Source organism: Camellia sinensis, chromosome 2 (genome assembly GCF_055761805.1).
Source record: "Camellia sinensis isolate YWXY chromosome 2, ASM5576180v1, whole genome shotgun sequence".
Lineage (NCBI taxonomy): Eukaryota > Viridiplantae > Streptophyta > Magnoliopsida > Ericales > Theaceae > Camellia > Camellia sinensis.
Window position 1 is genome coordinate 36,245,651 of NC_138962.1, and position 21,486 is coordinate 36,267,136.

General features: G+C 36.5%; 1 protein-coding gene across 2 annotated transcripts; it reads left to right on the forward strand.

Moving 5' to 3' along the window:
• Positions 1-313: 313 nt before the first annotated feature.
• LOC114322698 (Radical SAM superfamily protein) lies at positions 314-17,743 on the forward strand. Of its 2 annotated transcripts, none has more exons than XM_028270061.2 (9): positions 314-630; positions 709-871; positions 5,804-5,914; positions 6,290-6,424; positions 14,194-14,298; positions 14,819-14,988; positions 15,113-15,212; positions 16,357-16,617; positions 17,289-17,743. In XM_028270061.2, the coding sequence occupies exons 1-8, from the start codon at positions 539-541 to the stop codon at positions 16,597-16,599; spliced, it is 1,119 nt and encodes a 372-aa protein (XP_028125862.2). In that variant the 5' UTR covers positions 314-538; the 3' UTR covers positions 16,600-16,617; positions 17,289-17,743. The 2 variants fall into 2 exon arrangements, with proteins under 2 accessions (XP_028125862.2, XP_028125863.2); XM_028270062.2 differs by having other exon boundaries at positions 357-630; positions 17,384-17,743.
• Positions 17,744-21,486: the final 3,743 nt, after the last annotated feature.

The window sequence follows — 21,486 nt, forward strand, 5'->3', positions numbered from 1 at the left end:
ATTCTTTTTTCTGTGTGCCAAAAAAAAAAAAAGACCTTTAAAAATCATAATTCACATATATAAAAATACTTATAAATATAATCCGTGCATAGCACGGGTGGAACATTAATTATTTTATAAAATCCAAAATATATATCTAAAAAATTTTAATTTTTTTATTATCAAAGCGAGAGTAAATACATAAAAAAATTCAAAATTTACTATTAAATAAATTCAGTCATATGACCTGCTAGTAATTATCATCATTTGAAATCAATAGGAGCAAAACAAATAAAAAATAAAAAGGTAAAAGATGAAAACAGGCTTGAATTAAAAAAAAAGAAAAGAAAACGGGCTTAAATGCATTGAGGCCAGTTGTGGGCTTATATAGCATGAGGCCCCATGTAGGTAATCATGCAAACGACGTCGTCGTCAGACGCCTTGTACGAGGCGGCTCGCATCGCAGCTTCTCGTCAGCTGCCGGCGAGAGCCTCTCTGTTTCGAATCCGCGAATCGAACTTTGAAATCTCGAATTCGAAGATCGGTAGTGAGAGCTTCAATGGCGCTTCGATCAGTCTTTGATGCTTCTCAGATTCGAACCGAATTTGAAAACGCTGGAATCAACTCTCACTTCATCCCCCTCATATGGAAGTAAAATCTCTCTCTCTCTCTCTACATGTGTATGGATATATGTATATTTTTGTGATTTTGTTATGTGTCTGTGTATAGGTATGTAATTCAGAACCCTAATTGTGAATGGGACGAAGTTCCTTCGTTGCCTTCGTCGGCTTACCCTCTTCTTCGATCGAAGTTCAAACCCTCGACTTCAACTGTTCACTCCGTCATCGATTCGAGTGACGAGGTCACTACCAAGCTCCTCATTAAGTTGCAGGTACTTTCTCTCTATGATTTTTATCTAGTGTTATGGTAATTGAGTTGGAAATTTTCTGCTTCTAATTGATTAGGACTCTACATTTGATGAAGCAGAGTACTCTTTTTTTGGGTGGATAAAGCAGAGTACTCAGTTCCAGCAATTTTGCTTGTGAATGTGTCGGGGACTATGTGATTCTGTTTTATGAATATCTTGGTCTTTTCTTGCTTTTCAATGATCCAAATTGCCATTTTTGGATCAATTTGAAGAACTCAGATATTCAAAATTCAATATGCTTGAATACATTGATTCGTGTCATGCAAAGCAGTGATCTTTGTTTAAATATCCATGAGATATCTTTAACTTATACCGAACCAAACCAAACAAAGCCTTAAGTCCCATCAAATGGGGTCGGCTATATGAATCCTTTTTCTTCACGCGGCCTATCAAAGGCCATTTCATTAGTCAAATTAAGTAGATTCATATCTCTATTTATAACGTTAGCCAATGTTAATCTAGGCCTATCTCGTCCCCTAACACTTCCATCTACCGTTACAGTATCGCATCTCTTCACTGCTGCCTCTGTTGGTCTTTGTTGAATATGACCAAACCATCTCAATCGATTTTCTCTCAACTTATCTTCTATCGGTGCTACTCCTACCCATTTTCGAATGCACTCATTCTTAGTTCTGTCTTATCTAGTCTTACCACACATCCACCTTAGCATCCTCATCTCAGTCACACTCATCTTATCTACATGTTGTTTCTTGGTTGTCCAACACTCCGTCCCATACAACATAGCTGGTCGAATAGCCATTCTATAGAACTTATCTTTTAGTCTAGTGGGTATTCGTTTATTACACATATCCCAGACGCACTTCTCCACTTACACCATCCCGCCTTAATTTTATGGGCCACATCTGCATCAATCTCTCTTGTTGTTGTGACAATCGACTCTAAATAATGAAAATGTTCACTCTTAGGCAGTTATTGGTTCTCAATTTTCACTTGTCCTTTGCTTTCATTGTTACTGTTACTAAATTTACACTCCATATATTCTGTCTTAGTTCTGCTTATCCGGAATCCTTTAGATTCAAGAGCTGTTCTCCAAATCTCCAACTTTGTGTTAACTCCTTCTCTAGTCTCATCCACTAACACAATACCGTCTGCAAAAAGCATACACCATGGCACGTCATCCTGAATATTTCTCGTCAACTCGTCCATAACTAAAGCAAAAAGATAAGAACTTACGGTAGATCCTTGGTGTAACCCTACAGTGATAGAAAATTCATTTGTCTCTCCAGCTGGCGATCTAATAGTGGTCACCACCCCTTCATACATGTCCCTAATTACGTCAATGTAACATTTTGTCACCCCTTTCTTCTCTAACACCCACCATATTTTATCCCGGGACACTCTATCATATGCTTTCTTAAGATCGATAAATACCATATGAATGTCTCTTTTCTTTTCTTTTCCTTATACTTTTCTATTACTCTCCTCAAAAGATAGATCGCTTCCATTGTTGACCTACCAAGCATAAACTCAAATTGATTCTTTGACACCTTTTTTGTTTCTCGCAATTGGCGTTCTATCATCCTCTTCCACACTTTCATTATATGACACATTAGCTTGATTCCTCTATAATTGTTGCAATTCTGGACATCACCTTTATTCTTATAGATTGGCACTAAAATACTCTTCCTCCACGCATCTGGCATGTTTTGAGTCAACAAAATTTTGCTAAACAATCTAGTCAACCAAGCAACTCCTTTTTTACCCAAATACTTCCAAGGTTCAATAGAGATATCATCGGGTCCTAAAGTTTTATTCGATTTTATCTACTTAAGTGTAATCTCCACTTCAAAATTCCTAATCTTGCGATAGAACCTATAGTCTTGGTTTATCGTATTACTGGCTATTTCTTCCCCTATTGCCGTACCTTCATGTTCCTCATTTAATAGTTTCTCAAAATAATTCTTCCATCTTTTCTTAATCTCTTCATCCTTCACCAATACCTTAGAATCCTCACTCTTGATGCACTTTATTTGATTAAAATCTCTTGTTTTCCTCTCCCGTATCTTAGCAAGTTTGTATACCCTCTTCTCTCCCTCCTTACTATCTAATCTAGTGTATAAGTCATTATAAGCTTTCAACTAGTCTCTCTCACTACTTTCTTGACCTCCTTATTAGCCAATCTATAGCTCTTAAGGTTTTCCTCAGTTCTATCCTTCTGCCACTTTTTAAAGCACTATTTTTTTGCCTTAACTACCGCTTGAACCTCGTCTCCCCACCACCAAGTTTCTCTAGAGTTGGGTCCCGTTCTTTTCGACTCTCCAAGCACTTCCCTTGAGATTCTTCTCATATAATTGGCCATCGAGTTTCACATAGTGTTAGCATCACCTTCTAAGTCCCAAGTACCTTCCTTATCCATTCGATTCTTAAATATTTCTAGTTTATCCCCTTTTAGGTCCCACCATCTTGTTCTACGACGCCCACCATCCTTCTTAGCTTGGTATTGCCCTCTGAAACATAAATCTAGTACCAAGATCCTATGTTGAGAGACCAGGCTCTCTCCAGGAATCACTTTACAATCATTGCATTTTAGACGGTCCACTTTTCTCACTAAGAAGTAATCTATTTGGCTCTTAACTACTCCACTCTTAAAGGTTATCAAATGCTCCTACCTCTTCTTATACACAGTATTGGCCACCACCAGGTCAGAAGCCAACGCAAAATGTAAGATACTCTTTCCAGCCTCATTTTTGTCACCAAAACCGTATCCACCATGCACCCTTTCGTAGCCTAGTTTATCTATGCCTACATGGCCATTAAAATCTCCACCTATAACCAGGTTCTCTTCTACGGGTATTTCCTGTTAAGATCTCATCCATTTGCTTCCAAAAATCCCTTTTAGTCTGATCCTTAGTTGCATGAAGCGGGAGCGGGAAAGCTTGAGTCGATAGAAGTTTCTTAGGTTAGGAGCGCCTTGGGGAGCGGTAATATATATATATATATTTTAATATACATTAGAAGTTTTTTTATAAATATTTTTTATAATACACATTAATTATTTTATTTATTTATTATATTTTTTAAATAATTTGTTATTGTTAATTTATTTTTTTATTTTTAATTGATATATATATATATATTATAAATTAAAAAATATAACAAATAAGGAATAATAAAATATGTTAAAAGAAATAATAAAAAATTGGATGATTTATTTTATAAATTTTATTAGATTTTTTTTATTATATATGATTTAATTAGATTTATTATATAACAAATTATATTATTTATTATATAACAAATTATATTATAATTATATTATATATTATATTCATTAAATGTTAAAAACGGGAGGGGGACACAAATCGATGAGAGAGAGAGAGAGAGAGAGAAGAAGAAGAAGAAGAAGAAGAAGAAGAAGAAGAAGAAGAAGAAGAGACGAAGAAGAAGAAAAAGAAGAAGAAGAAGAAGAAGAAGAAAACGATGACGAGGAGATGCTGAAGAAGAGAAGATAGAGAGACAGAAGAGGAGATCGAGAGAGATGAAGACAGAGAGTGAAGAGGAGATCGTGAGCAGATCAAAGGCGATGTAACAGATCGAAGCCGTGTCCGAGAAACCCATGCCTTAAACCAACGAATCCATGTAACAGATCGACGGCGAGACCAGGTTTCTCTATCTCTCTCTCTCTTCCTTTTATGATCCCATCTTTGACTGAATCGCGTTTCTTTCCACAGAAACGCGATTCTTACACGTTTCTTTCTAGAAAACGCGGAATCGCGATTCTTACTCAGAATTGCCACCTGGTTGCACGATTCCTGCAACTAAGGTCTGATTATCTAATCCTACTTGAGGGGTGTATGCGTTAAGAACATTCACTGTATTCCCTCCAATAACTAGTTTAACTAGCATAATCCTATCCCCTTTCCTAGTGACCGCCACTACACTCTCCACAAGACCCTTGGCAATTATAATTCCTACCCCATTCCTGCGTCTGTCCTTACCACTATAATATAGTTTAAAACCGGTATCCTCAATTTTCCTAGCTTTCTCTCCCGTCCACTTAGTTTCTTGTATGCAAGCTATACTAATTCTCCTCCTAATCATAACATCTACCAATTCCATCGTCTTACTAGTTAAGGTTCCTATGTTCTAAGTGGCTACCCTAAACCTATAGTCATGGATTATCTTCTTTACCTGCGCTAGCCCAGAAAAACGCGGAAACCTTTGCCCATTTTTCACTGCACCCAGGCGTCGATACGGTGCCCCTTGCTCACTTTTCGGAACACCCGGAGGCAGACGCAACGCGCCACTTGAGGGGAACGACCTAGCATTTAAACGATTCAAAGTAGGATTCATTTTCATAAGGGATCCGAGCGATTTTTTTACGTGTTGGCTGTCGGCTACCTAACACACAACCCTCCTCCTTAACTCGGGCTTGGGATCGGCGAAATTGTTAACAACCCCGGCGGAGTTAACAACCCCGACGGAGTTAGATATCTTTAACTTATCCCAAAAAAAAAAAAAAAAAAAAAATCCATGACATCTTTGATGTTAATGTTAATATATCCACATTATTAGAAACACAATATGTGTAGTTCTATTCTGTATACTGTTCCATTTTTTTGTTAATAATTTTTGTGCATTTTTCACCAATGATCAATATTTATAAAATTTTCTCCATATTTTTGGGCTTTTGTTGTTTTCTCAGTGGTTAATGCAGTGTTACCATTTCATCAGTTTTAATCATTTTTGCATCTTGATTAGATAGGTTTATTTGCTAATTTTGGCCTTGGGTAGTTATTTCAAGCGTACATGTTTTTCCCTTGCAAACAAGTGAATGGATATTAATATACTTTTGTATTAGTATAGTAGTGTCTGTTGGGCTATTAGTTCTTCTAGATGATAGGCCTTTTGGGTTTTTTTTTTCTCTCTTATCAGAATGGAGCATTTGTGGAAGCCGTGATAATGAGGTATGACACACGTTTGGGAAAATATGGTGGACAACCTCGTTCTGGTGGTCTGAGGTCAACCTTGTGCATATCCTCTCAGGTAATTTTCTTTCTTAATTGCACGGGAGGAAGTTTTCCTTCCAGTTTGGTCACTTTTGCTGTGAAAAACAATGCCAAGATGGGAGTGCTAAGTTGGCAAGTTCTAGATAGCTCACAATTATCTCTAGTCTAGATTCAATGTATCGTTTTGAGAGGTTGTACAAACATGAGACTGGCTCACTCTTTTTGAAGGTGTTTTTTTGTTTGCATTTGTCATTTTAAAGCCTACCAAGTAGCCATTACTACAGTAGTTTTTTTTTTTTTTTTTTTTTTTTTTTTTTTTTTTTTTTTTTCAAGTAACAACAACAAATTCACTTCTTTCTTTCTTTTTTTTTTTATTTTTTTATTTTTTTAATTTTTTTTCCTTCTTCTACAGGTTGGTTGCAAAATGGGCTGCAAATTCTGTGCAACTGGAAGCATGGGATTTAAAAACAATCTATCTTCAGGAGAAATTGTGGAACAATTGGTGCATGCCTCTCACTTATCACAGATACGCAATGTTGTCTTCATGGTATTTTCTTCCTTTTGATAATTTCTTCATTAGTTCATTTTTTTCTCTTTTTACAGCATTGGTTTTGCCATATTAGAAATTTACTGATGTTCGATGTCAAATGTTTGTACATCTTTGAATGTGTTTTTATTTCTATTTTATATTCTCAGCCCTTAGGGATTCTTTTGAGCCTAAACCTTTTTAGTTAGAAACTTAGGCCTCGTTTGGGAATAGGGTAATTTAGTAACTTTTTGGCTAATTGGCTAAAAAGGTAGATAAAAAAAACTTGTATGTTTGTGATGACTTTTTGACTAATTACGAAAAGCTGTGCAAAAAGTAGAGAGAAGTCGTAATTGTTGACTTTTTGGTATGACTAATTGGCTAATTGGCTAATTTAGTAACTTTTTGGCTAATTGGCTAAAAATGTAGCATCCCAAACGAGGTTAGTATGCCACTTTTAAGATGCCAAAGCATCAGACCACTAGAATTTGTGGAAACAATTGCAACATATTTTTAGATACTTTGAGACTCAAAAAGATTGAAAATGAATTATGTTAGCATATTATATTATTATTTGAGTTATTGGTTTGTAATTATTCTATGCTTCAAGGCTCATCTTGTAATTTTTACAAACTTTAATCGTCATTTATATAAATAGGGGATGATATCCTATCAAACCCTAAGCTGGTTATTCTCTACAAGCTTCATGGTATCAGAGCAGAGCCTCTAGGGTTTCGGCTCACCCTTGTTGGTCGAACTTAGCACCAACGATCACTCTAGGGTTCGAGACTTACCTGGGTTGGTCATCTGCTGGAGTCGACTTCTCCTATGCCATCGAGCAGCTTTAGTTGTCGCTCATCTCCTCTGCTTGGTCACGTCGTCACTGCGTCAATCTCCACTTCGTCACTTCGTCACTTCGTCGATCTCTGCTTCGTCACTTCAGTCGATCACTTCGTCACTTCGTCACTCAGTCGATCTCCTCTGCTCATCTTTAGTTCATCCTTCGTCGATCTTCAGTTGATCAATCTCCTCTGTCGCCTCATCTTCCGTCTCTGGTATACCCTCTGTTTGGTCTTATCTGATATGTAGTGTATAGGCTCAGTGTGATCTTCAACACAGTTTGTTTAAAATATATATATATATATATAATATTTATGTTGCATTAATTTTGTTATGCCTTTATAGTGGTCATTGTGCCTGTTCTTTCACCACCACCTTCCGGGTTTGTGATTGCCATTAGTTTTGTTACGGGTTCGGTAGTATAGTATCCATGGCAGATTTCACCAGTGTGTCCCTTACCTCTCAAACACCTAGGAGTGAGAGTCCCATTATACCTACTACCATGTCTGATAACCCCAACCCTAGTTTGAAAATCACCACCTCTCTATTTAATGGTCAGAACTATCTAGCTTGGTCTCAGAGTTTGATTATATTTTTGAAGAGCAGAGGGAAGATGGGGCATGTTGATGGCAGGATACAGACACCTGGCACCACTGACCCGGGTTATGACTAATGAGAGATTACTAACTCTTTGATTATGGGTTGGCTTATTCATTCGATGGTTCTAGAAATTGGTGAGGGCTACTTGTCTATGAAGACTGCCTAAGATGTTTAGGATGCTGTGGTTGCCACCTATTCCCGCAAAGGGAATTTCTCACAGGCTTTTAAGTTACGCCTCTCTATTGAGAGCTCTCTTCAGGAGAAGCAGACTGTTCTTTAATATTTCACCTTTCTCACCAACGGCTGGAAACACCTTGATCACCTGCAAGACTATAAGCCTGTTTGCCCTGCTGATTCTATCGGGTACGAGAAGTTCATCGTACAGGAACGGGTCTCTAAATTTCTGGCACGCCTAAATGTGGAGTATGATCCAGTTAGGGGTCGAGTTCTGGGTATGGACACTCTTCCTTCACTGCAGGAGGCATTTGCCTATGTACAGAATGAGGAGAGTCGCCGGTCTGCTATGATGTCGCCTGTCTCTACTGACCGCTCAGCATTGCTGTCTACCCCTCGAGATGGCCCCAGCCTGACTCCCATCCCTCCATCTGCTGCTAAGGAGTCTGTATTCTGTGATTATTGTAAGAAGCCGTGGCATACTTGTGAGACGTGTTGGAAGCTTCATGGGATTCCATCCGGGGGTTGCAGTGATCGGTCTAGTTCTAGAGGAGGTCGGTCAGGCCAGTCTAGAGGACGTGGCTCCTATTTCCGGGTTCATCAGTCTAGTGCCGTTGGTACACTTGATTCTAATTCTGTTTCCGTTGGCCAAGCTTCTGATGCTGAGCTTGAGGAGGCTCTGCGCCAATTATTGGACCGCCGGTCTTCTACTGCTCTCAGTATAGCTTCCTCGTCCTTTGCCCGTTCAGATAACTTAGCCTCTTCGCCTTGTGTTTTCCTGTGTCATAAGTCTTTGTCTTGGATTATTGATTCCGGTGTCTCAGATCATATGTTTGGCTCCTTTGATCTTTTCTCTGCCTATAAGCCCTTTTCAAGTCAGGACAAAGTTAGGATTGCAGATGGTACTGTTTCTTCCATTTCTGGGAAAGGTTTAGTCCAAGTCACTCCTACCATACCTCTATCTTCTGTTCTTCATGTTCCCAATTTTTCTGTTAATCTGTTATCCTTGAGTCGTCTTATCCAGGATTTGAATTGTAGTGTGACGTTTTTTTCCTGATCATTGTCTTTTTCAGGACCTTGTCACAAGGAGGACGATTGGCAGTGGTAGTGCAGAAAATGGTCTCTACCTATGTTACACGGACTCGGGTACGGGTATCGGGTGCAGGTGCCTATCTAAGGGTCGGACACTTCAAAATTAAAAATTAAGGATACGTGGATATGTATCCCAATTTGGATACGGATACGGGGATACGTTAAATAGTTTTTTTAAAAAAATATATATTTATTTTATGAAGATGAGTTATATTATATATACATTTTTTATAAATATTTTTATTTTAATATACATTAATTATTTAATTTATTTATTATATTTTTTAAACAATATGTTCTAATTAATTTTTTTATTTTATTTTACATACATGTGTTTATTTATTTTTTATTAATATATATAAGTAAATATTATCTTATAAATATATTATATGTTATATAATAATTATTATATAATATATAATAATAATAGTTATTATTATAGTTATTAACTATTATTATTATTATATATTATTATAGTTATTATAATAAATATATTATCTTATAAATATATTATAGGTTATATAATATATAATAATAATAGTTATTATTATAGTTATTAACTATTATTATTATTATATATTATTATAGTTATTATAATAATAGATAGATACGAATAGATAGATAGCGAGACAGATCTGAATCAAGAAGAAGATAAAATGTGTGAGAGAGAGAGGGAGAAAAGCGAAGCAATCGCGATCGCGATTGCAAGGGAGGGAGAGAAGGCGAGAGAGAAAGAGAGAGACCAGATGGAGCTTCGATCGATTGATGGAGCTTCAATCTTCGACTGGATTGACTGGATCGAGACTGGAGGTCTTCGATCTTCGACTAGATGGAGCTTCGACCAAGTTCTCACTTGCTCTCTCCTCTTTCATTTCTTTTGCTTTCTGTGATGAGCCGTGTCCGAGAGAGAACAGGCGAATTCGACACAGATCCCACACCCGTACCCGTGTCGTATCGACATGGGTACTTCGCCCCAAAGTGCCGAGTCCATGTAACACAGGTCTCTACTTCTTGGATTAACCGGACAAGCTTGCTTATTCTTTCACCACGTCTTCTACTACCCCCGCTGAGTTATGGCTGTGGCATCGGCGTCTTGGGCATCCTTCCTTTTATTTACTTAAGCATTTATTTCCATTTGGTTTCGCAAATTATCATGTGTCTGAATTTCTTTGTGAGACTTGTCAACTTAGAAAACAACACTGAGCTTCTTTTGCTCCCAGTATTAATAAAAGTTTAGTTCCTTTTTCATTAATACATTCTGATGTTTGGGGTCCCTCTCGTGTTATGTCTGTAAAAGGTCATCGATGGTTTGTTACATTTATTGATGATTTTTCTCGTACTACTTGGGTGTATCTAATGAAAGATAAGAGTGAGGTTTTCTCTGTGTTTCGTAATTTTCATAAGATGATTTGTACTCAGTTTGGGGCCATTGTTAAACTATTTTGTTCTGATAATGGCGGGGAATACAGACTCTGGGTTAGGACAATATTTTTCTACTCACGGCATTATCCGTTAGACCTCTTGCACCAATACCTCTCAACAAAATGGGGTTGCGGAACGCAAGAATCGGCATCTTCTTGACATGGCTCAGTGCATGTGTTTTTCTATGAGTGTGCCTCGGCCTTATTAGGGCGGCGCTGTTCTCACCGTTGCACATCTTATTAATCGTCTTCCTACCCAGGTCTTGCAAAAACAAGCTCCTTTTCACGTCCTTCTAGGTTTCCAGTCCTTATTTTCTATTCCTCCCAAAATATTTAGTTGTGTCTGTTTTGTTCATAATCACTCCCCTACTCCTGGTAAATTGGACCCTCGCTCCCTCAAATGTGTGTTCCTTGGTTACTCTCCTACTCAAAAGGGGTATAAGTATTTCCACGCTCTTCCTCGTAAGTGGTTTGTGTCCATGGATGTTATTTTCTTTGAGTCCCAGTCCTATTTCTTGTCCTCTCCGGTGTCCCAGTCCTCATTTCCGGGGGAGCCTTGGTGTGAAGTGAGTCCTGTGATTCCTATGGTGGAACCAGTTGTTCTTGTACCACCCTCTTCTACTAGGACTATAGAACCCAATGTCACCAAGGATAGGGATGTGTATGTCCGGGACATAGATAAATAGAAAGTTAACTTGATACAAGGGACCACTTCTGCGCCTCCACTGCCATCTCCTGCTTCTGATGAGAGTCTAGGTAACTTTGAATCTATTGAGGCCATTGATCTTGATGTTCCTATTGCCAAGAGGAAGGGTGTGCGATCTTGTACTCAACATCCTATCTCACATTTTGTGTCCTACTCTCATTTGTCATCCTCATATAGAGCGTTTGTGTCAAATATTTCCTTTGTTAGCATTCCTAACCATTTTCAGGATGCTCTTGCTATCTCTGAGTGGAAACTAGCCATGATTGAGGAAATGAAAGCACTTAGGAAGAATGACACTTGGGAATCGACTGAGTTACCTACAGGCAAACGACCTGTGGGATGTAAATGGGTATATACTGTGAAACACAAAGCAGATGGTTCTTTTGAGCGTTACAAGGCAAGATTTGTAGCAAAAGGGTTCACTCAGATATATAACATTAATTATCAGGAGACCTTCGCAGCTGTGGCTAAGATGAATTCAGTCAGAGTATTTCTCTCTCTAGCAGCTAATCTGGATTGGCCGCTTTATCAGTTTGATATCAAGAATGTCTTTCTCCATGGTGATCTTGAAGAAGAGGTATATATGGACATTCCTCTTGGTTTGAGGATCATCAGATAGAAGGCAAAGTATGCAAGCTTCGGAAGTCATTCTATGGTCTTAAACAGTCTCCAAGGGCTTGGTTTGAGAGATTCACTCAAGCTATGCTTAAATATGGCTTCAAACAGAGTCAGGCAGATCACACTTTGTTTGTGAAACATTCCTCACGTGGTAAGACTACAATACTTATTGTTTATGTAGATGACATAGTTCTTACGGGCAATGATAGTGGGGAAATACGTCTGTTGAAAAAATATTTAGCTAGTGAGTTTGAAATCAAAGACTTGGGAAGCTTGAAGTATTTTTTGAGAATTGAAGTTGCTCGCTCCAAGGATGGGATATTTATCTCATAGAGAAAATATGTGCTTGACCTATTGAAGGAAACTGGGATGCTTGGCTGCAAAGCATGTTACACTCCACTGAAACCCAATCAGAAATTGGGGGATGATGAAGGAGGAGAAGTTGTTGATAGGGAGAGCTATCAGCGATTAGTGGTTAAGCTCATTTACCTATCTCACTCCTGTCCTGATATTGCTGTTGCTGTCAGTGTGGTTAGTCAACTTATGCATGCTCCTTATCAGATTCACTTTGAGGCTGTCACGAGAATCTTGAGGTACTTGAAGTCTGCTTCTGGTAAGGGTCTTTATTTTTCAAAGTATGATCATCTTAGTGTGGAAGCCTATGCAGATGCTGATTGGGCTGGATCAGTAACTGATAGGAGATCGACTTCAGGGTATTGCAACTTTGTTGGAGGCAACCTAGTTACTTGGAGGAGTAAGAAACAGAATGTGGTTGCCAGGTCAAGTGCAGAAGCTGAGTTTAGAGCTATGGCACAAGGTGTGTGTGTGAACTCTTATGGATCAAGTTATTGTTGAGTGATCTAGGTATTGATCAGACGGACTCCATGCGGTTATACTGTGATAATAAGGCCGCCATCAACATCGCTCACAATCCAGTTCAACATGATAGGACAAAACATGTTGAGATTGATCGCCACTTCATTAAGGAGAAACTCACTAGTGGTACCATTTGTACTCCTTTTGTCAAGTCTGGTGAACAACTTGCCGACATTCTCACCAAGGGGGTTGGGAATAAGCCATTTCATGACATATTAGGCAAGCTGGGCATGAGAGATATCTTCACACTAGCTTGAGGGGGAGTGTTAGCATATTATATTATTATCTGAGTTATTGGTTTGTAATTATTTTATGCCTCAGGGCTCATCTTGTAATTTTTACAAACTTTAATCTTCATTTATATAAACAAGGTTTGATATCCTATCAAACTCTAAGCTGGTTGCTCTCTACAAGCTTCAAATTATAGAGGCAGCGTCACTAAGTTATTCCAAATATGTGATCTCGTAGTTCAAAGGTTTTTATTCAGTTAATTTTAGATCTTACAGAAAAACATCAGTTTGGAAACAGAAAATAACGGCACCATTTAGATTGAGTTACCCCAAAGTCCCTTTGAGACACAATGGAAGCAATCTCTCTTTCTTTCTTCCTCTTCCTCTTTCCTTTAGCTTCATCTTCCCCCTGGTGAATTTTTTTAGCTTCATTATCAAAAACAAAAGTTCAATGCCTGTCTGTTCATTGATAGTAAAAGAAAAACAAACTGGAAGCTCAGTTAAAAAAATGGTACTATGTGGTTCTATGCTGACAGTGGCAGCAGCACCAGCAGCGGAGGTAATGTACCTCAATGGTGTTTTATTGCTGTGCTGATGATGGTGCATGGATCCACTTAAGTAAATAGAATGGCACTATGCCAGTGGTGAGGTGACCACAATTGAGGTGGTGATTACAGTGGTGTAGTGACAGTAACCTTGATTGATGAGGTAATGGCTTCTACTGGAGTAGATAATCTTTGCCTAAAGCAATGAATCTATAGTGGTGGCCTTTCTATGGGTATGGATTGGTTATAGATGTGGTGTTTGTGCAGCGGCTGCAGGTGGTGGACATCATCATGGTGGTGGTGGTGGTGCATGGGTAAAGCAATAATTTTAACATCTACTTTAGTAACATAGATTATTCACCACTCAAACCTTATACACAAACACTTGAAACAAATAAAAGGCCTCCTTTCTTCTAACTTCTGAGTAACTAATTTGGCACTAATAAGTTATAGCTCCATGATAGTGCTGCTCAATGAACTATGTATGCATGTATGGATGTATATATATATATATTTTTAATTTGACCGCTTATAGTGATACTAAAATTGCGACACTGATATTGTTATTATTTCTGTTTTTCTTTGCTGGCTAGTATGTTTGTCAGACTTCTGGCCATACTATTTTAGAAGTATGATTATAGTGTGGTTGACATTATATTGTTCCATGCTTATTCATTTTTGTGGGCAGGGAATGGGGGAACCATTGAATAACTATACTGCTTTGGTGGAGGCTATCCGTGTCATGACAGGATCTCCATTTCGGCTGTCACTAAAGAGAATTACTGTATCAACGGTATGCAGTACATGCTGATCCTATGCTTACTACTTTTTGTCGTTTCATGAATAAATTAACTCACCAAGTCCATTATTGATCATCTGCCTTTATTGTGTCAATGAGATCCTTCCTATTTGGGTTCCAAGATGTGGGTGTATTTTAGAGATAACTCTTCTGGCATGTCCTGTGAGGGGATTCTTGTTAGGACATGAATTGTAGTAGTGGTTGTCTGCCCCACTATCACTCGGACATTTACTATGGTGTGAGAATGAAGTCAAAGAAGCTTTCGACCAATCAGGGCAATAATTTTCCATTTTCCATTTTTGACCCTCTCACTTTTTGGTCTCTCATTTTTTATGCTGAACATAATTTATAAAATTGCAAGCAACACCCTAGAGACGTGTCTGGGCACTGTCCAGCAACTCACATGTCCATGGCCAAGTTATGATACATTATTCTTGAAATTAATTGCAAATTTGTGATCAGTTGACAGCTGTGTCAGAAATTATATGGTCAGTGATTGACTAATTTGCTGTAGGTTGGGATTATACATGCCATTAAGAAGCTCCAGAACGATATACCAAACTTGAACCTAGCAGTGTCACTGCATGCACCAGTTCAAGATATCCGTTGTCAGATAATGCCTGCAGCTCGGGCTTTTCCTTTGGAAAGACTTATGGATACTCTGCGAGAATATCAAAAGAACAGGTGGAACTTTTTTAATATCACATTCTTTTTTGAGAAAGTATCAAAATGTTATTACATTTCTATATATTGGACTTTTGATAAGTCATTGCAAAGTCACACTATACTCATTTGGTCTAATTCTTAGTCAGCAAAAAATATTTATCGAGTACATTATGCTTGATGGGGTGAATGATGAAGAGCAGCATGCCCACCAGCTTGGCAAATTGTTAGAGACATTTGAAGTGGTGAGCTCGAAGTCTTGGTGTCAGAATTGTCCTTCTGTTTATATAGCACTATGAACACACCTTACAAATATTCTATTCTGCTGATTAGATGTTTGGGTGATCTCCTGAGCTGTGACATACTTGAACAAACTCAATTGTGCAATCATGAAATATATGTAGTACAAGAACATAATCAATTGTTAGATTGTGGATAGCAAATAAGGTAGATGAGGAACTCTAAAATGGTACCTGTGAAATATACAAACAATATTGGTGAGAGTCTACAGTTCCTTTTATATTAGCAGAAATTTATAGCATATAAGGTAGATGAGGAACTCTAAAATGGTACTTTTAAAATATACAAATGATATTGATGACAGTCTATAGTTCATTTTATATTAGAGGAAATTTATAACATAAGTTCAGCTTCAGCAGAATCATCTTTGTCTTGGCTGTCTACTTAGATTCACAATAATGTAATTCCAGAATTTTTGTTACTGTGCGTGCCAGCCTTTTCACATGAAATTGTTGATGCCAATGGGCTGGGTAAATTCTAATTAGATTGAAAATTTGAAATTAAACTCAACCATTTACTAACAGGTAAACACAAAAACATCCACTATCTGATGTCTTTGAAATGTCAACATACTAAAAATATTTATGTTAAAATATAAAATACGAATAGTAGTTTTTGGTTTGATCAAGGAGACTGACACAAATCAATCCACTGTATAGTTTACTTTAAATACTAATGTTAACTTATCACCTCCTGCTCCTGGTAAAGGAATAAAACTCTTATAATTGGAATAACAAGTTTTTTGAAGTAATCATCTTCCTTTTTACATAAAGCAGGTGCAAAAAGTGACCAAATATGAATCAATCAGATTCCTTCAAACAACCCTGTTTAAAGATCATATATTCCACTTGTTGTTATAATTTTTCTCTGGCTTGTGTGTGAAATTTTCTCCATCTTGATAGTGCTAAATTGTTGGGACTTAAGGCTTGGCTTGGTTTGGTTTGGTTTGGTTTGGTTTGGCTTGATAGTGCTAAATTGATCATTTTTGCATTATAGATATTGCTTGCCTTTCTTGTTATAGAATTCTTTGAGCTATGAAAATTTCTGACGTCCTTCACATTGCATTCCCTCGTGTGCTGCTGTTAGCAGGTTGTGAACCTAATACCTTTCAATCCAATTGGTACTCTGAGTCATTTCAGTACCAGCAGTGAACAGAAGGTTACCAAATTCCAGAAAATACTTAGGGGTACCTATAACATACGGACAACAATTCGTAAGCAAATGGGCCAAGATATAAGTGGCGCATGCGGTCAACTAGTGGTTAACCAATCTGATAAGAGGTCTACTGGGAGTGCTGGTCTTTTAACCGACATTGAAGATCTTAGTCTATGATATATGACCAATTTTCAGGTTTGAATCTTCTCTGCATTTATTTATCAAAAAAAAAGATTCTTCTCAGCATCAGAGTTCAAGCATTAGATTCCACTTGATTTAGAAAAGAAAAATAATTGCATCTTTGCTGTAACTTGTATTTTGGTCTATGTTGTATTCCCGATTCATTTTTTTTAACATTCTTTTAGGTTTTACCGAATTTTTCTGGATTACTTCCATGCTACAAGCTGCATATTATAGCAAAGGCCATCCTTCTTTTCAAATTTCGTTTCATTGTGTTGATTTGGAGTGTCTTCAGCTCTTCATTGACATGGAAATGGTTTTGTATGTTGATAGGGATGTGGAATGTTATTCGTCGGTACAACATGTTAAAAAATGACAATATGTGATTGAAAAGCTAGAGAGCGCATGTTACTGGTTTTTTTTTTTTTTTTTTTTTTTTTTAAATGTGAATTAACTTTAAAAATAGCTAATGGGGCATAATTCAAGTACATCAGCTCATTTCTCTCTCTTTTTTTGTTTTTGGCCTAAGCCAGATTAACTTTTATATACGTCATTCAATTATATTGCCAACTCTTAAGTATTTAAAACAACGAAACCAGATTTTTTTAAATAGCCTCTCTCTGTCTCTCTCTCTCTCAATAATATGTAGACATGATTGATGTATTGTTTACTTATACGAATTGTAGAGCTTTACAAGGATAGTTCTAAAAATCCTCACTGCCAGCATGTTTATTTTACGTCGCGGAAGCATCAATGGTTCCTTACCCTAGCAGTTTTGCAGATCAAGATGATGTTTAAAGCCAGAGGATGGATTGGAAAAGGTGAAAACATATGTACCAATTTGTTGGAAATGATGCTTTGTTGGACTGTGCTAGAAGTGGGGTTTTTTTATTTTTCATTTTTTTTTTATCAAGGTGTTATCTTCACATCTCCCAAATATGATGTGGACATGCTTCTCAAGTGTCATCTGTGATGGCAAACCTTGACCGCATGAATTTTGTCAGCTTGTTCTTGTAAATTCAATTCTAGTTACCTTTTCAATGTAGTGTTTGTGAGGTTTTGCTTTTGGCAGTCAATTGAAATTTGTAAATTGACTATTGTAAAATGTTAATGATGATCTTGTTTAATATTTTATTGAAAATAATGAGCATACAAGTGAACGAGGATACAAGCATTTAGAAAACATGGCCTTGTGTTCAAAACTTCCATTTTCATTTTTTGCTTTTGTTTTTCGTATTTTTCAGGAACAAAAATAATGTAAAGTATGTCCTGAAATATTGCTCAAAAATTTAGAAAACAATTCAAAAGTTTTCCTTAAAAATGAGTGTTTTTATAAATAAATTAAATAAAAATCCAAAAATGTTTTCGAGAAGGGTTTGCAAACAAGTTTTCATTATCATTTTTATTAGTAGAAATAATGACTCAATCTCAATCTGGTTTCAAAGTGCATCCCCAAGTCAGTAGCCCAACCCAACATAGTAGTTATTTTTATAAAAGGTTGGGTGGGTTAATTTACTCAACCCAAGTAACTTAAGTCTAGTTTGAACGTTTGTTAGGATTTAGGTAAAATATTTTTAAATTTGATTCGAATTTGGTAAAAAATTTAAAAATTCCAATTAAATTTAAACAGATTTAGGCAAAAAAAAGTTAAACAATCTAAGCAACCTAAAACTCAAATTATAAATATATAAATATATATAAAAATATGATAAATTTAACATTATTCGCTGATAATCTTAGCCTCCGTTTGGGAAGTGAGTTGACTTTTTGACTTTTTTTTGACTATTTTAGCCTGGGTTAAAAAGCTTGATTTGAGAAGGGTTTTTTGACTTTTTTGACTTTTTTTGTGAGAGAATAGTGTAATAATTATGAGTTGAATGTGATGTTTTATTTATTATGATTAAATAACCTATTTTACCTAGGGATGGCAATTTCAACCCGGCCCGACGGGGACCCGACCCCCCGTCCCCGATAAGAACGGTTTTTTCCCGAAAAATATCCCCGACGGGCCGGGGATGGTATTTAAAAACAAATCCCCGGTGATATTCGGTCCGGAGACGGTGATATATATTTCATCCCCGACCCGGCCCGGCCCGGCCCCGACCCCGCCCCCCGCCCCGCCCCGCCCCGCCCCGCCCCCAGCCCCGGTTATCCCCCGATTTATATTATAGTTTATATATATATATATATATATATGTATGTTTGGTTAGGTTTGATTACAGGCTATAAATAATAATATTATATATTATAATATATTATATATATCTTCATTGTTTACAGATCAACAAAGACTACAACTCTCTCTCACACTCTCTCTCACAGACTCTCTCTCTCTCCTCTTCTCACTCTTTCTTCTGTCTCACCCTCACCTCCTCACTCTTCCGATCGTCCTTCTCTCTCTCTCTCTTTCTTCCCTCTGCCGACACCGTTGCCTCTTCCGACGCCTCTACCTCCTTCGTCGACTCGATCTGCCGACGCCGTTGCCTCTGCCGTGGCCGTCGTCCCTCCGTAGCTCTTCACCGCTGCAATTTGCTCGATCTGCTCAATCTGCAGATTTGCCACTGCCGTGGCCATCTCTCTCTCAGATCTGTCTTATTCTATCAATTTTTTTTTTTTTTTTTGTGTAGTTGATCTATTCTCTATTGTTAATAATCTGTTGATGTTGAGATGTTGTTGATTTTTTTTTTTTTTTTTTTTTTATGTTGTGGATGTTGTATTTGAGCCCAAATATTCTGTTGATGTTGTTTTTTTGGCCGGGGATTTTCGGGGTCGGGGAAACCCGATCCCCGTTAGGGGGCGGGGGTGGGGGTGGTAGTTGGTTCCCCGTCGGGGACGGGGACGGGGGGAAGTTCTGCCATCGGGGATCGGGGACGGGGAGGGTGATCCCCGGCCCCGCCCCGCCCCGTTGCCATTCCTAATTTTACCTTTTGTGATTAAAATAACCCGAAACTAACTTGCCAAACGGAAGCTAATTAAAACTATCAAGTGAGTGAGGTTTTAACCACTACCGTTCATTACTCCAAACAAAGCGAAGATCCAAGGGCTGAAAAAAAGACAGCTAGGGCGGAGGCCGACGTCATTTCGGCGTCCACTCACTCAGCAACCCTTAGCTGCCAAAATGTAATGCATCGAACCAAAAGATAAAAACAAACAAATTGCACTTTGTACCTTTTTTTTTCTTCAAATTTTATTTTGATATACTCCCTCCGTCTTAAAATATTGGTCCCTTTTGAGGAATTTAATTTTTTTTAGTAGTACAATTATTGCATTTGAAAAACGTTGATTTTCTAAAATTACCTTTTTGATAGTACATTTTTTGAGAATATCAATGTCATAATTGTACTTTTTATATTGTTTATTAATTTAAAAGAAGGGCAAAATAGAAAATTTACATTGTTTTTGTACTTGATTTTTGAAGAAGGACTAATATTTTGGGACAATGAAAAATAGAATAAGAAACTAATATTTTGAGACGGAGAGAGTCATATTTCAATTGTAATTATTTTAGCGTCAAACTTTTAAGTGAGTTTTAAAATGATGATTTCGTCAACTCTCCCTTAAAAAAATTAACAAAAAACCATTTACCTTTTAAATTTTACTTCAATTTCAGTCTTTAAAATTTGGTCTTTGAATTTAACTTGGGTTTTGTTTAATAAATTAAAATTAAATACTAAAATACTAGTGTTAAAATTAAGCAAAAACTAGTCACTTAATTTTGACGTGACCTATCAACTAATATTTTAACTTTCTCTTCAGTTTGGATCATACTTTTTACTTTCTCGGTTTTATTCAAATTTTATTTTAGTACTTGAAATTTTAAATTAATTTATGTGACTAATTTTTCTTAATAGTATAAATTAAATTAAGTGAATATTTTTATTTTTTACTAACTAAATTATGTAATTTTTATGACCCTAATTTAAAATTTCTTATTAATTAATAATACTATCACATAATTTTAGGAGTGATTATTCAGTACTTTTGCAACGCTATGTAACATTTTTTATGTAATGTTTCAAACTAATCACCTATAAAAATCTTATAAGTGTAATTTGTTGACTCAACTTTGTTAAATAATTAAGACACAAAGAATGACTCATTTAGCATTAGTTGCAATCCCTCATTTGTTGGAAATATCACATAAGCCATAATTTGTCAAATTAGACAAAAATTAGTCATGTAATTAAATTAAAAATTTTCAAGAACAAAGTAAATTTTAAATAAAAATTAGAGTAAATAGTGTGATTCAAATTGAAGGCAAAGTAGTTAATGTATTAGTTAATAGGTCACATGAAAATTAACTAACTAGTTTTTTCCTAAATTTTAACATTGATATTTTATAATTTTAATTTATTAAACAATAAATAAGTACAATTTAGAAACTATTTTTTTTGGGAGGGGGCTAGTTAGCACTCTTACACTTTTACTAAAATCCTACTTTAGTTTTTGCACTTTTACAAAATTCTCACATTAATCTCTCAACTTTTAATTTCTATAAGCCTTATTAACAATAAATAAAAAGAAGAGTTAGATTGTAACTTGACTAAAAGTATAGTGGATTGACTAGTACAATAAAAAAAAAAAGTTAATTTTATCAAATGTGCTAAAAGAACTCAGATTAAAAGCTAGTTTTTTTGGAAAGTAGGTTAAAAACTAGTTTTTTTTTTTACTTTTTTTTGAAAAAATATGAAAAAAAATAGAGAAGTAATGTGATCTAAAAGAGATTAAAAGTCAAAAAAAATGCTTTTAACCTCTTTGCCAAAAGAGGCCGACAAACCAATCCCTTGTTCAACCAAGCCATTGCCAAACAACACTCTTATGTTAAAATAAATTTCATATCTATGGAAATCAAATAGTTGGAAAAAAAAAAAAAAAAAACTTTAC